Source organism: Amphiura filiformis, chromosome 19, assembly GCF_039555335.1.
Source record: "Amphiura filiformis chromosome 19, Afil_fr2py, whole genome shotgun sequence".
Lineage (NCBI taxonomy): Eukaryota > Metazoa > Echinodermata > Ophiuroidea > Amphilepidida > Amphiuridae > Amphiura > Amphiura filiformis.
The window spans coordinates 44736281-44752605 of record NC_092646.1 but is presented as its reverse complement, the minus strand read 5'-3'; the positions used below and the strand labels follow the sequence as shown (position 1 = coordinate 44752605).

Genomic DNA, 16325 nt, shown 5'->3' with positions numbered 1-16325 from the left:
ATAAGTTAATGTTAACAAAATATAAATCGTCAGCAGAATGCAATTTTTTGGCGAAATTATATTTTGGGCATATTAAAAAGAACATATATAAATATGCAATTTTAAGATTAAATCACAAAATGTGGTTCATTTTCTACATATAACCTTTTTATGGGACACTTTGTACTTGAGCAAGTGGGTGCTCCTGCAGAAAAGAAATTTTCCGAATTAAATGAATCTTAATAATATTGGAAAAGTCACTTTTTCTATTCTTCATGTTGTGGTGCTTCACATGCTAGAGATGAAGACAGTTGGAATCAAACTTAATAAAACTGTGGGTTTTATTTGTTAATAGGAGCTCGAGACATCAACATGGTTGCTATGCCAATGGTATCTTCTTTCATCCAACATTCGTCTTGTGTGTATTGCGATAAATTTCATCGGTGTAGACTCGTTATTTAAATTGTGGGAGAAATGTATCAAATTGGCTACATTGTGTGATTTAAGAGGCCGTTTGCTGGTAAACTTACACCACTTTTTCGTTCGTCTCTTATAAATATGTGATAAAATAATTTGTTATACCATCTTCTCTTGTTATACTCTTACTTGTTGTTCTAATATGAAATCTGAAAAAGGATAATTTGAAACTATTTGTATCTGTTGCACGAAATTCACGTCAAACTTTACTTTCATTATTCGAAATGATAGAAATTAAGCCAATTAGTGTATTTGGAAGGAAAAAACACACACCATAAATTCAAATTTTATGTTCTTTTTCATCGGTACCAATGGTCCATGATTATGACGTTCTGTTATGTGAATAAAACGGACTTCGTTTGACATGAATATATGCAATGTAAGAATCTCATGTGCAATAACATTAATTACATTATCTTATTCTAAACTACTGTCTGTTCAATTAGCTTAGATTCTTGTATTTTTAAGATATTTGAAAAAATAAAAAAAAATTGGTCAAAGTCATCAAAGAAAAGTGTTAGCACAGCCTTAGACCCGATGTGATTTTAACTTTTCAAATTCCAAAGTTCAATTTAAAACCCCATTTCTTTTCAATTTTGCCTCATTTTAGGCAGTTACTTGGGTCCACCAAAAGGGTTCGCGACCTTATCACAAATCGAGTGGGACGGTCCATTCTCAACTTAGGGCATAGACCCTATCCAATTTAGCAAAACAATCTGTCCACCAATATGTCCTGCCATTTCAATTGTTATACCGTTCCGGTTATTGGATAGGGTCTATAGGTGATGATAGTCCACCGGTTTTTGTACGAGATTATATGCACGATTACGTTTCATGCATAACATTATGCTGAGCATTATTTTTTTCCTAAACAATTATATTAAAATTATGGATTTCGTTCTTATTTCAACTGGTTTACAATGTAAATTGAATTTTGTTTAATACCATCATTCCTTCCCAAGAATATCAGCATTCGCTTGACATATTCAGATACTTTACAAGATTTGTTTTTTGTAACCTCATTGTTTTAAATAATATTTTCTTGTACAAAAGTTATTTTGTTTCCAAATGTCCTTCGCAAAGATTGTATTCAACAAACAAAACGGAGTAACAAATTGAAAATAAATGTGTAGTTTTATAATAGGCCTAGGCCTACACCTTCACAGACACAATAATTAATTAATTAATTAATTAATTAATTAATACGTAAGGAATGTATTTATATAAGCCGGGCCTATAATTCTGGAAAACCTTAGTTCATCTTCACATTTTTATAATAACATAATTTATTTATTTTTATTTATTACACTTTGTCACTGGTATATCTGATATACAATAATTATAATATAACATCAAAATATATTGAACATGAATATTCAAAAGTACATAAACAAAACCCGAAGTAGATAAAAGTTTGCATTAATGAAAGGCAAGGAATAACAGGTGCAAAGCACATCTAGGACAGTCCCACCAAAAAACAATGAGACACCCCCTCCCCCTCCCCAATTTATTTTTAAAAAGATAAAAAATGTTTCAATAGTGGGGTTTAGGCCTACTGGCAAATATAGCTATTTAGCTGGACAATACTTCCTGATGCGGATGGTCGAATAAATACTATCTCAGCGCATCTAATTATTATGACATTCGTCCCCATTGCACTAAATGGATTGATTCAAAAAAGTTTATGGTGCCCGCCGTTCGTCGGCTTTTTATAAAAATATCGCGGGAAAAGACCAAAATTGAAAAGAAATGGGGTTTCAAATTGAACTTTGGAATTTGAAAAGTATAAATCACGTTGGGTCTAAGGCTGTGCTAACACTTTTCTTTGATGACTTTGACCACAATGTTTTATTTTTTCAAATATCTTAAAAATACAAGAATCTAAGCTAATTGAACAGACAGTAGAGGTTTGTCTAAGGAACATAAAGACTACTCATAGAAGTCGTTCACTTCTTGTTTTGAATATCACCGTCATCTTTCATTTTGCAGTTTGGTTGCTTCTCTTAAACCAGATTGCGCATATCTTGACGTGTGTTATTTTACGCCTTTTTGACCACACTACTGTCTGTTTTTTTAACAGTCATACTGCGGTCTGTGCTGCTTTTTTAAAATCGCAATTTCTCCCCAGTACGTCAACTGTGTTTTATCATAAGGTTTCTCTAAAAGTAAATTGTTACATTTCCAATTATGTGTACGTGGTCAATCACGCGTTTATATTTGAAAGTCCCCTCGAGTATTACCTTCAGATTTATAAGCTTTATAATACCATATGAATTAATATAAGTATACTCAACGCATATTTTGTCACAGAAACGGTATCTTGACATACTTGAGCGACTGGGTTCTCCTTCGGATTTATTTTGTTTTATATTAAAGACAATATCAAATTATATAATATTGAAAAGGTCACCTTTTCTACTCTTAATGTTGTGATACTTCACGTGCTAGAGATGAAGACAGTTTGAATCAAACCAAATAAAACTGTGGGTTTTAATTGTCAATAGTAGGAGCTCGAGACATCAACATCGTTGCTATGCCAACGGTATCTTCTTTCATCCAACATTCGTTTTGTGTGTATTATTGCGACAAATTTTACTCGTTATTTAACTTGTTTTTGAAATGTATCAAATTCGCTACGTCGAGTGCTTTAATAGGTCATTTGTTGGTAAAGTTTTTTTCTTCTTTCTTATTCTGGAAGTTTATTTTGAAATTTGTTATTCTATACTGCTTGCTCAAATTTTAATCTGGATAAAAAAAAGTGGATGATTGGAAGTGTACATAATGCTATATTGCTGTGGATACTTGTACTATATACTGTCGTATGCTTCTCGATGTCAGTTGTGTACTGGTCTGTTTGAGAAAGGTTTTTAACACAAGTCAACACATACATAAATGACAGCCAGTGAAAATATTTCACTGACTATCCAGGATTTGAACCTGGGACCTTCGGGTCAAATCCTGGTTCAAATCCTGGATAGTCAGTGAAATTTTTTCACTGGCTGTCATTTATGTATGTGTTGACTTGTGTTAAAAACCTTTCTCATATTTAATTTACCACATAGATTAAACTTTATTACTGGTCTGTTTGTTTACATTATGCAACAATAAAGCAGATTAATGGTGTATAACAACATTTGATATTTTTTGACGAGAGATATGCGAACAGCCGTTGTCAAACCGTCATTTGAAAACAAAGCAGAACAAAAAAAGATAATACGCTGTTGGTTCTGTTATCCCAGATGAAGGCTGATAAGAGAACTGCGCATGTGTATAGATCTGCGTCCCTAAAAGATGAGATGATGGCAATAGGATATCTCGGATCACCGTGATCAGCTTTGTTTTGTTATGTCTTTCAACTTTAAAGTGTTATATAAGGTCCTGCAATGTAGACAGAAAGATATGAAGTGTCAGAGAATAACGCATTGTCTCAAAAATGTTGCCCGAACCCAACACACAATACTATGGTCATAAAGACAAGATGCTGGTAGTTCTGTTCTCCGGGTTACATCATCAGCTCAGAACATTGTTGTTCATTCCATTATTCCGTAGGAAATAAGGGAAGAAGAAGTCGACTCTCGCATGGTCTATATAAATGTGGAATGGTGCAAATCATTACATGATCATTAATGTATTTCACCCAAATTGGCTGTTAATGTTACCAAGTCCCGATGTGTTTCCATCTATGTACATGCATGTCACTCTTATCATCGTTCACATTTTACTTTACTTCAAAAAGAAAAAAACACTTTATATGTCAAAGTCGAACATGATATTTTACATCAAAATAAATCAAGCAGATATCATTTCACAAGACTAGCCGATGACATATTTTCCATTAAGATCAGTAAAAATGTCAACCGCAAGGTAACAGTGCCCTTAACCACCTGCCGGTTAAGCCCAATGTTTATCAGGATTTATCAAACATGCCTTATATAATAGAAGATTTCATTAACAGTCAGGTTCTATTATTAGTCCTGGAAGCCCATTGTTTTAACCCTTATTATGCTGGGCCACGTGAAATAAACTATGAATTGTTCATTCAATCATTGGAATTGGCTATATTTTAATAATAGCATTCAAAATGCTAATAATTACAATTGTGTAGAACAATTCTTTGAAACTGTTTTTCAACATTTAAAAAAGTTATTATTTGTTGTTAACAACTTTCGTGGCAAAACTCTGACAATAGACCATGTAGAATCAATTATAAGCTATATTGAACATGTAGGCATTGGAAAATGGAACATATTTAAGTATAAACTATTGAAATCGATTTTTAAAGCTGTGATTGTCTGTTAAATACATTTGGCTTAAGCGCGGGAACGGTTAAGATGTCACTTTCCTTTTTGCAAACCTAGGCCTCATAGATTCCCATCTAAGCACGTCGTAAACTAATTGCTTGGAAAATTCTCCCTGAAACGTTAGCTAAAAGGTAAGACGATCATAACACAGCGACCCGCGAACGCTAGGATAAACAAAAAAGAGAAATAAAATGGTCTTGATTTTTCCTGCGGAGATTTTTCGTGTCCAATGTCCGGAAGCTGTAATTCGGTTTAAAACTAGTGCACGCGGAAGGAAATACAAGTTGAGTTGTTGAGGGCAAACCTCTAGCTATCCACGTCATCGGCGATATTGGAAGGAAATGTACATTCCTGCAGTGAAGGTGGTAGTAGTGATTTAGTCTTTTGCAATTAATACCTTGATTGACCGAGCGATGACTAATTCGATCTTCTTTAAGTAGGTTTAACCAGTGTCACCAGTCACGTCAGAAATAAGCGGCTTATACTGCCTCTACAGCCATACCGCTTCTATCGCTAAGTATGGGAAGTCGATGATGATGACTGGTGGTATTATACATAAAAGTAGTTTGATTGTCCAATTAAAGGGTCGTGACCCGATCGACAGCCTCGTCCACCATTTGTCTTATCAGAAGAAAGGTCATATTTTGCGCATTACCCAATTTAACACCGGAAGTATGTACTATCCTACAAGTATTAACAATACACGTTGTTGCTTCTTATATCAAACCGCTGGAACAATACCCCGGGGGGGCACATCAAAAATTTTGGTGGGTATGCTCCCCCGCAATTTTGAGGTGGTGGGTCTTTGGGAGCTGACGGCGTACCGGTAAAAGGGGGTCTTTCGGAGCTGCGAACCGGGCTGTGAACAAGTAAAATGGGGTCTTTTGGAGCTGCGAAAAGTCAAAATCAAGAGTCTTTCTTGGCTTTTTGGTTGAAAATCGCCTGAAAAAACAAGAAATATGAGGAATGAGCAATTTTTGGGTCTTTTAGAGCTGAAATTGTCAAAATCAAGGGTCTTTCGGAGCTTTATTTTGGTCAAACATAGGGGGTCTTTCGGAGCTGGGGGTCTTTCCAGGGAGCATACCTGTATGGTCATTTGTGTTGAGTGCCCCCCCGGGAACAATACAACTCAAAATTTGGAACCATATTGTTTTAATAGTTGGCTTCAATGAAAAATATAAAGCACGACATGAAAACACCAGACCACGTCCCTTTTGATCGGACGTTCATTTGTTTATCACCCGTTATTGTTGATATATGAATTGCGCCCTCTTTTGACATTCGTGAAAAAAAAAACCAGTATCAACGAAATGTACAAAAGTGGATCCCGACCAGCATTATACAAAATACATTTCTATATGAGGTGCGAAGTTGGGGTGCAGGTGGATGCACCCTCTCACCAGAAAATTCCAAAATAAATTGGCCAAACAGATAAACCCTTGGATGACATATCCACTACTTTGTGTATTTACCCAAAGTACTCACCATTGGACTAATATGTCAGATCTATTAAACATTTAAACCAAAACGTCCGTTAAATACACCCCAGGCAAAAACTGGGTTTCGCCACTGGGTATAGACCTTTTTCCCTCTTCCCATCATGCACTATTCCAGGGGGGTATGAGTGTCGCAAAATACATCATCTCCCCGGGGGAGTACAGAGTTATGTTCATCACATTCTGGAATACGGACATTTCTGACTGGTGCCTTCATCACAAAAAAAGGAATCCCCGATAATGATGATAATGGCGCCACGGTCACTAATACCTTTCGGGGGCAAAAAACAACATTTCTATGCCTTATGGACATGGTGTATTCACCCAAAAAAGTTTCCTGTTATTGAAACCTAACTTTGCATACATTTTATAGACCTAATGGTGAAAAACTGATGACGGGACACGCAGTGATATTTTACCGGCGTCCGTTTCACTTTTTTTTCGGAGTTGAAAATAAAACGAACACAAAATCTCTTACACAGATGTTCTGCATCGCTCCGTAACTACATCACTCGTGTATTCAATAATTGCATAATTAGTAACATCGATGGCCTTTACGATAATCCGCATATATGGAATCAGTATGCCCATATTAAGACAAAATAATTGCAAAGGCCTGGCAAAGACCATCGGATGTACACGATCTATGAGGTTGATGAACTACGTCATACCCCCCTGGAATAGTGCATTGTGGGATAGAGGGAAAAAGGTCTATAGTTGCACCACAGATCCTAGCTTAATACGTAGGTCAGCGTCTCCACTATCTTGTTTCACGCCTACTGTAATGGCAGTATAGAAAATAAATAGCGATAAAACTTGAAAAAAGCATCATAAGAACAAACTTGGGAACCACTGCCACAATACTAGGGATAAGCAATCAGTGTAGCTACTTTCTCACGTCTATAGAAAGCTGCTTACTGCTCTCTTGTATTCCTCTTTCATGTCAATTTGAAGATAAGTACTTTTGGCGTCTTGTTCATTGAAAGGGGAATATTTCAAGATCGAAACGATACCAGGCTTGCTTTCACTTTACCTTCTCGCAAAAAATAGGTTTACAAGTCTTCGTTCGACAAGTCAATGTCATCTTCGTATTAACGTGGTAATGCGGTTTGATGCATATTCTTGCCCAAGTTTCCCCCTGTAGTTATTAAAGTCTTAGATTTACAATTCTACTCAATATTGCCAGACAACCCCTCAATTCAGCCAACAATCTTGCATGCACTTGTATAACTGTATTATACTTGTAGAGTTTCACGTGCAATTTCAACTTCAGTCATCAAAGGCAAGTCAAAAAAATTGCATTGCCTTTCAATTTCGTGACAAAAATAGCAGAGAATTGGTGAAAGGGTTGAAAAGGAGCTTTTTAAAAACGTCAAACCTCTATTCAAGAGGAGATGTATAGACAAAAATACCTACCTCCGTGTAAAATGTATGTTTAAGAACAGAGAAAATGCAAGCTACAATCGACACCGTAAAAAGCCATTGTCGAATATGCTGACCATGCGGTATTAACAATGTCCAAAGGCGTTAAAATTCAAAAGTATTGAGACGTATTGTTGAGTCAATCGTATACAGGTGACGAGACAGCCGTGAGCAAGATAATCACTTTAAAAACACATACAATGGTGATGGGATCTAAACAGAGACAGTGTGAAGAATATAAAAAAGACGCCAAGATGAATAAAAATGAAGAGCAAGAATCGAAAGTACGTCAGCGTATTTTTCTGTCAATTGGCATGACAATTTGTATAGAAGGCAATAACTGATGAAAAGGTATTTCAAGTTATAAAAGAAAGTATTTTTGGAGTAAAAAAGGATTGGATTTGCATCCCTTTCCACAATATTTAGTGACGACGTTAGCCCACTGTGCCCTTTGAACTAAACATCTCGAAAAAGTAACTAACCCCCCTTAAATAATAGGCATTATTCAAATACGGGCTATTGTATTACAAATCTGAAAAAATGCGTTGGAAGCAGAATTTATTTCTGCGCATTTGATACGATAGCCCAGAAAACAATAAAATACCGGTCAATTTAATGTAGTGAGGTCCAGATTTGAAAGTTGCACTTACAACAATACAAAAACACTCAGATATCATGACGCAGATTTTCTTCCATTATACTGAATACAAATCAATAGAATTTACTGCAACTTTTAATCTTGGGTTACATTGATTTAAATGTACGCTGCGGTGTCAATATTTAGACAATTGCTACAAATGAAGTGTTAAAATTCGCAGAAATAAATTCTACTTCAACGCATTTTACAGATTTGTAATACAATTGCCCGTTTTTGAATAATGGCCATTATTTTAGGGGGGTTAGTTACTTTTTTTGAGATGTTTATTTTACTTCATTTACGATACTATTTGTCTATTAAATCATGATGATAAAAGTACCTCTTCAGCATCATGTACAGTGCGAGGTTCCAATGTGTAACAGGCATCATAAACCACTGTTGCCAAGGATACTCACTGTGCAATTAAGAGTGTGGTGGTATGTCTTGTGGAAGAGGTGATGCATAAAAAACGTTCTGTAAAAAACTGACGAAAACTGATGAACATTTGATCATATTTTTCCATTAGTATCTTATTGTGAAAAACCAAGTAGCTGAGGTGTTAGCTCAATATGCTAGGGATATTTTAAGCGATGACCTCGTGTTCACATTGGCTTAATAAGGTGTATTTTTGCGCAAAAGGGTACTGTAATTCATGACATTTCTTGTCCGTCCGTTTGGGTACAATTTGACCCCCTAGCTTACTGAATAAATAGCGCGGTTTTCCGAACTTTTCCGATCTTGATATGAAATGGTCTATGTGGAGAGTGTGTCAGTTTGATATACCCCTCAGATGAGGCATTTGGTTGTATTGGTGATATTTAGGGCCCTAAAAATAGGTTCATTCGTCAACGTGCTTCAAGTCTGAAGTTCTCTTACAGTAAATGTTACACAATAGAAGGCGGTTTGCATAAAACATAGAACAGTCTATGCAAACAGAAACTAGATTGGCCCATACCCAAGATGCGTCAATCTCATACGCTGTGAATAGTTAATAATATACGTACTGAGTTGCTGCACCTTTTATTTCTAAAAGACACGGAGCTATTCAGCTCCTTACTCAAACAAGTACATCGTGCTTGCAAACATTCTCCCTTCTTTGCTCCTTTGTGCATCCCGTAAGTTACATTGGAGCGCCTGGAAATAGGCATTTGTCAGGCTCGTCTCTTCTGGGAATAGCAAATTTTTGAGTTCGATGAGTGTTGAGGAAACAAGGGCACGAATGTGACCTTCATTGGATGAACGTCTTTAGTGTCATTTTTACTGATCTACAATCAGTTTATTTGAGAATGTTTGACGCCACTACGCATTGTGTGACGTAGTTTTGAGGATGCGCAGTGGTGGCAAGCATGCGCAGTGGCGTGTCATGACGTAGATTCAATTTTGAGCTGAGCGCAATGGTTCAGAGAATGCAAACTGCCAAGTATATAAACAACGAGCAAGGTCAAACACACAGAATAGAAAGAATAGAAAGGTTACAAGCTAATACACATAAATGAGATTATTTCGATGATATAGTTGGCCATTTTGTAATGATTGTTTGCTCCAGGGTGATAAGGATGCTGCTGACTATTACGCTTATTAAGATAAACCACAAGATTACCGGGTGGCACCACATACTAAAAATAATGGTTTCATCATTTAAATTTTAAAACTCTTTAATACAATGGTGTTTCTCAGAAGTATACGCAGATCAATCATTGATATGATTATACACTATTCCCTCGGTTTTGTGCCGAAAAATATGAATATTGAATTGATAACAGGCATAGGCCTATATTCTCTGCTTAGTTCCGGGAATTAGCCCCAAATAAGATTAATGGCCTCAAACATGTCACATTCAGACTACAAAAACAATAGCAGGATGACATACAAAAAAACGTTGTTATTGTACAAGCAGCAGAACATCACAACATCTAACATTAATAATAGAAAATAGATTTTGTCAAACCTTAAGGGCTACTCGTACTGTTGTCTTGTTGAAAACCCCGTTCAATAATGCAAGCTTTAGTACAAAATGAGTATTGATCTGTAAGAATAGCGTTGTAAGTTTGAGTATACGATGAAAAAGGTAATAATAATAGTTGAACGCATTGTTTGGGTTAGTAGTTTGTGATTGTTTTAAGTTTTTTTAAATCAGCGCGAGAGAGATTAATCTGTATTCAATAGACATTCCTTTTATCAATAGTAAAATGATATGAAATTATACTATACGAGAAAGCTCTTAGTAGATCTAAATAAGAATAATACTACGCAAACTTGAGACAATTTTAAACATTTGCAGAAAAATGTCTAGTGCTTTTAGAATACGTTTCTGGATCCCCACCCAAAACGTGACTATGAAAATAATTTGAAAAATAAAGGAAGTACTTCTATAAACACCAGAAGTATCACTGTATTTATTTATCGAACACAGAATGTTTCTTGTAAGGAAGGAATTTAAAACAATTGCTTCAACTTTGTCTTGTACTTTGGAAGAGTAAACGTCGGTACTTTTGTCTATATGTCCCGGTGGTTTTGTATTTTTACTATTGGATGATCTATCTATGGTTGACATTACTACTTTATTTTGTTTTATATTCGTATCTTTCTTTTTCCTTGTCTTACTTGTTTTCCCACATTAAGTTTGAATACCTAGCTCAAATCGTTCTTTGATTTTGTTTTCGACTTTCATTGTTGAATGGTTTTGTTGTTGTTATTGTTGTTTTCTTATCGCTAGTAATATTTTAATCGCAACATAACTACATAATACAATAAGGTTAAACTAAAAATACTTGACATATTATAATTATGGTTGCTATGGCTGCTTCTGTTTAGGAGAGTTGTTGCTAAATGCATGTTGTCTTACCACACTATCTATGTAAAACCCGCCTAATTGTCGGGATGATGTACTCAATTGGTCAGAATAACCAAAACCAATTATATTTTCAACAATATAATTATATAAGAAATCACACTTTGAATTAACCTGTTAGGCAAAATGAGGAATTGACAGTATATCAGTGTGCTGTGCGTGCCTTTTTATATGTTAAACATTGTGAAAATCCTACAAATATAAGAATTCTTTTATATCAAGCGACTCAAAATGTCGTTCACTATTTCTAGTGGTCTATATGAACACGTTGCAAATACTTGAATTTGTAACTGTTGCAAAAAAGCTATTCACAATAGACACAATGCACACATCATGCGAAGTGTGCTTCATCGAACGGGTTTCTTCATTTGTCGCCGTCGGATGCCAGATGAACTTAATGTATTTTTGGCGTGCCTCTTTTTTTTCTCTATCTCTAGTTTGGGTAGGCACTTAATCTCTGTCAAAATGCTGTCATTGTGCACACAGTTCACGCAGATTTAAAGGAAACGGAGCTAGGTTAATATCGTGAAGCTTTTAACCATCTGGGCAGGTTGATAATCAGTTAAATGATTGATTTAAAGAAGTGAATATTTACCTAAAGTAACTCTAAATCATTCTTTCACTATTTAAAATCGAACGGAACGGAATACTTGATTTGCGGTAATGGGAGTAGGTTTAAACGTTGTCCTGCTTAGTATTTTACGTGAATGGAGTGACCATGAAGTACTATAATGGTATTACGGGTAATGATAATAACTATGCTATGTTTGCGTTGTTTTCTGATAACGTATATCACTCAAATAATACGTTATCATAACTTGTTGTTACTTAATATAAGTACTACTTAATCAAATGTGTTTACTGCGCTTCAGAATTTTACGTTTCTCACAACAAAACTAGATAACTTACTGTAAAGGCCATTCAAGAGTGTTTCTTACATTATGGTTTTGTGCTGATTATGAAAATTTTTTTTGTGGTCGTGGGGCTAATATTTTACCAAAATCAGAAGTGGCTTTAGCTGAAACAACCCGATTTATTGTGAGTTGTCTGACCTTGTTGTGCTAAAAGATTGGCTACTTTTGGTTCAACATTGTTGTATCAAGTTTTATTACTCAATGCAATTATTGCTTGTTTTGGTTAACTTATATACCGTATTCAAGTTGTGATTACTCAATGCAATTGAGGCAACAAGGCAACAAATTAATTAAAACAAACTATAGGCCTATAATATTGAGTACGCTGAACTTAGATTAATCTTGTAACCAATACTAAGAAACAAAAATGTATTTTTGAATTGTTCCCATTTATCCTTTTCCTCTTCTTTTATATCCAAGTATACCACAAAGTTGTTCCCCAGTATATAATGCGAGATCATAGAAAGGTATAAGGCATCTGACGATATCTCAGTCACACAACCTACAGTCTTAAAACCATCTACTAATTTCTGAATAGAAACGTGTCAAATTTTACAAGGGAAACTATTAAGACGGGAACATAACATATTTATCTTCAAAATTAATCGGATACTCTCATCAAAATGACAAGCAACTCATCAAATTTGATAAGATTGTCGTTTTGTCAAAAATGACCATACTGATCAAATTTACGTAGTTTGTCCTGTATTCAGTAATTTTAACAAATAACGAGTTCTTGTCAATTTGCATAGTTACTTGTTAAAATAAAACGGAAACTATTCATCATTTTGATAAGATTGCCAGTTGGAAGTGATATTATACCCAATCAAAATAAACAATATATCTTATCAAAATGAATAGTTACGGGATCAAAAATAAATATTTCAAAAATTAATACTATGTAATTAGAGGGTATTCCCAGCAAACACAAAAACGTTTTAAAAACGTTTTAAAAAAGTTATATTTTGGCTTTTGGTTCAGGTAAAAACGTTTTAATAACATTAAAATGTCGGGTTATATAAAGGTCATGATAACGTTTTAAAACGTTTTGTATTAAAACACATTACAACAATATTTTTAAATGTTTTCAAAAAATGTTATTGTAAACTATTTTTGCAAATATGTTTGTCAAATATTGTGTCAATACTTAAATAACATTATGTTAAAATATTTTAACCCAGCAAACACAGAAATGTTCTTAAAATGTTTTTTTCAAAACCTTTTAATAACATTTAAATGTCGGGTTATATAAAGGTCATGAAAACATTTTTAAAACGTTATTGAAAATATTTTGGGCAAACATTTTTCGCAAAATATTTTTTTCAACCCAAAATAACATTCTGTTTAGAATGTTTTTTATCAAGTTTTCAAGAATGTTTTTAGAATGTTATTAAAACGTTTTTATACCCTTTATATAACCCGACATTTAAACGTTTTCTATAAAATATTTTTATTTGCTTAGCAGTAGATTATCACAATTTTTTTATTAAGGTTATTAAAACGTTTATACTCTTAATATACCCTTTATATAACCCGACATTTAAACGTTTTCTGACAACCTTTTATAACCTTTTGCGAATAATGTCGAAAACATTTTGTGTTTGCTGGGTTACTGCAATTATTATCAATCGTTTCACTTGGTGAAGTTTTGAACACTTTGTATTAGTTATTAACATTTTCTCTTTGTTTTTTCATTGCAGGATGAGCGAAATCAAATTCTAACGACAAACGTGTGGATTGAACAGGTAAGATATATTTGTTAAAAAAATAAATCATGAGAATTACTAGTCACTCGGGAGGGGCGCAAACATGGTCTTGCAATTAGCAAATACAGGGTGTATCAAAATGATTGGTACCGGTCAAAATCCAGTGAGTACGTACAAGAATGTCACATCAAAATGCAGTATAACATCTACCTTGCTTGTAGGTTTATGTAAGAAAAGGTCATAAAACTATAAATTATAGTAATTTCAAGAGGATCTAATGTTGAATTTGGACGAAGCAGGCAGGCGTTTTATTAGACGACAAAGCTGATGGGTACCAATCATTTTGATACACCCTGTCAGTGTCAAAATGAATAGGGTGTCCAAAGGTCCACTCGGTCTTCCGCCACCGCGCTCTGATGCGCATGACAACCAAACCCTTTTATTAATCGTGACCTGCTATCACGAAATGAGCGTAAAGTCGCAAGTTGGTAGTTTCGAAATGCCCTGGCTACTGCGTTGGTGTTCTTTGTTTCACACGCACCTGTTCAAGCCATAAGTATGTCTGTATGTCCTTTGTATATGAATGGTGGCACAATGGGTCATTCAAGAAGGACACAGTACTGGCTTGTACAGGTGCGCAGCAAACAAAGAACATCAATTCAGTCAGCCGGGATGCCTCGAAACTACCAACTTGCGACTGTATACTCATTTCGTTGTAACAAAGTCACATACTAAACCTTGCTATTTATTTAATAGCGTAGCGCTATATTGATACAAATTAAAGCAGATATTTTCACACAGCTGTAAAATGGTTAATATTCTTCTACTGTTACACGACTTATCAGCATACAGATGGTTAATTTGCCTTATTGCTTATAAACAATTCATACAGTTGTCATCTAATAGTAATAAGACGTTTTGCTAAATTCCCTCAATCTTTATGACGTCTACTCCATCACATTTATATTTCATGAAATATTTGTTAAAAAGAATAACGTGGAACGTGTGTGTTGCATACCAGCAATATTATGTGACAACTTTTGTTTCTTATGTTTAAAGGCGCGTCATTAAATTGTGGTTCAATTATAACACATTGTATTTTACACCTCACATTGAGGCACATTACCCAAATATTCTTATTACAAGTTTTGAGTTAAATTACGTCATCGATTTGGATTCTAGATGATCCATGTGTATCTTAGTAGCCTATTCGGTCTGTCGGCATGATGTCACTTCCGCAAGATCGCTTCTTTTGGTTGTTTTTGCCGGGATTTGGCTGTTCCATCTCGCGCTTTCCGACACGAAGGAGATGCTTTATACTGTTGTACTCAATGGAAAAATCACAAAACATGCCATAAAATAAATATCGCTTGATGAAACAATTCAGGGAAATCAACTTCCAATAATTGACAAAGAAAAGGCAAATTAGTATATACTTTCTGTGCTAAGAAAATTGACTGGAACTGAAAGGCCCTGTACAAAGCAATAGGGATTTCGCTAGGATATCCCCTTTGACAGACGTCAGAAGTGGGTAAGTGCAACAGGTGGAACATCCCCGACCGTGAGAATAGAAAAGTACAAGATTTCCGAGCTGGTAACCACTAAACTATTATATTTTTGTTCGTACTGCCTAAGCGAAACTTGGGTTATGAAAACACTTATAAGCTTTCACCTGATACCAAAACTTGCATTTTGATGGGTTAAGTGAAAAATAATGAGTCTGTCAATCTATACTGTGTCTCGCCTCAAGATGAGAATAAACAATGTTGGAATTTGTATAGTAGCAGACCCGAATCAGTGTGTTATTATCGGACAAATCGCCCTTCTACGCGTGTGTATTATACCCTGCGGGATTAGGTTAGCGTGCGCGATTTGAATCTGCCGCTACGAAATCCAACCATACCAATATGGCGTTACTCTCAACTTGTGACAAGACACAGTATAATCACGCACCTTTAATTCCATGTCGAAAAGAAATCTTGAGTATATTTTATGTTATTACTAATATTATAAGTATATACCGGGTGTCCCAAAAAAAGGTTACATGTAGATTTTTTGAAAACATTCTAAGTTAATGTTAACAAATATAAATATCCTTTTCATTACATAATCTATGTACCCTCTACTAGTACCCTGTGAATGTCAAGTTCACAACCTACGTACTTAGCCCGCATTCCACGCATTCCTGAGCAAGCTCTTTACGTGACATTAATGCAACACGAGGTTCATTGTACCACCGTCACAGCCACCGTGCATTTGGCGGGACACTTGAGTAGACCCAGCCATAGAATGACAGATGAGTATTTTATTCTGATAAACAAATAAGTTTTATTTCAAGAGTTCAGTCAGAATTATGAAAACAAACAGCAGCGATTTCAAGTCAATAAAATCCAAAAAAGGCCTAAATGCAAAAGATTGTTATTCATTTCACTATGTTGATGACAGGAGATACAGCGTGCAGAACTGCTTTCGCCAAAAACCTGTTCTCTCTAATGACCATCTTCCTTTATTTGTAATCACCAAGAATCCAGAATCCCTAAAA

The 16325-nt window shown here is 35.0% G+C and overlaps 1 protein-coding gene across 1 annotated transcript in view; it reads left to right on the top strand.

The window, feature by feature from the left end:
- The window catches only part of LOC140141355 (neuronal acetylcholine receptor subunit alpha-10-like), a 310042-nt gene that overhangs the window by 252407 nt on the left and 41310 nt on the right, over window positions 1-16325 (top strand). Inside the window, 1 exon segment of the mRNA XM_072163189.1 lies at window positions 13778-13822. Coding sequence (XP_072019290.1) covers window positions 13778-13822 — 45 coding nt within the window.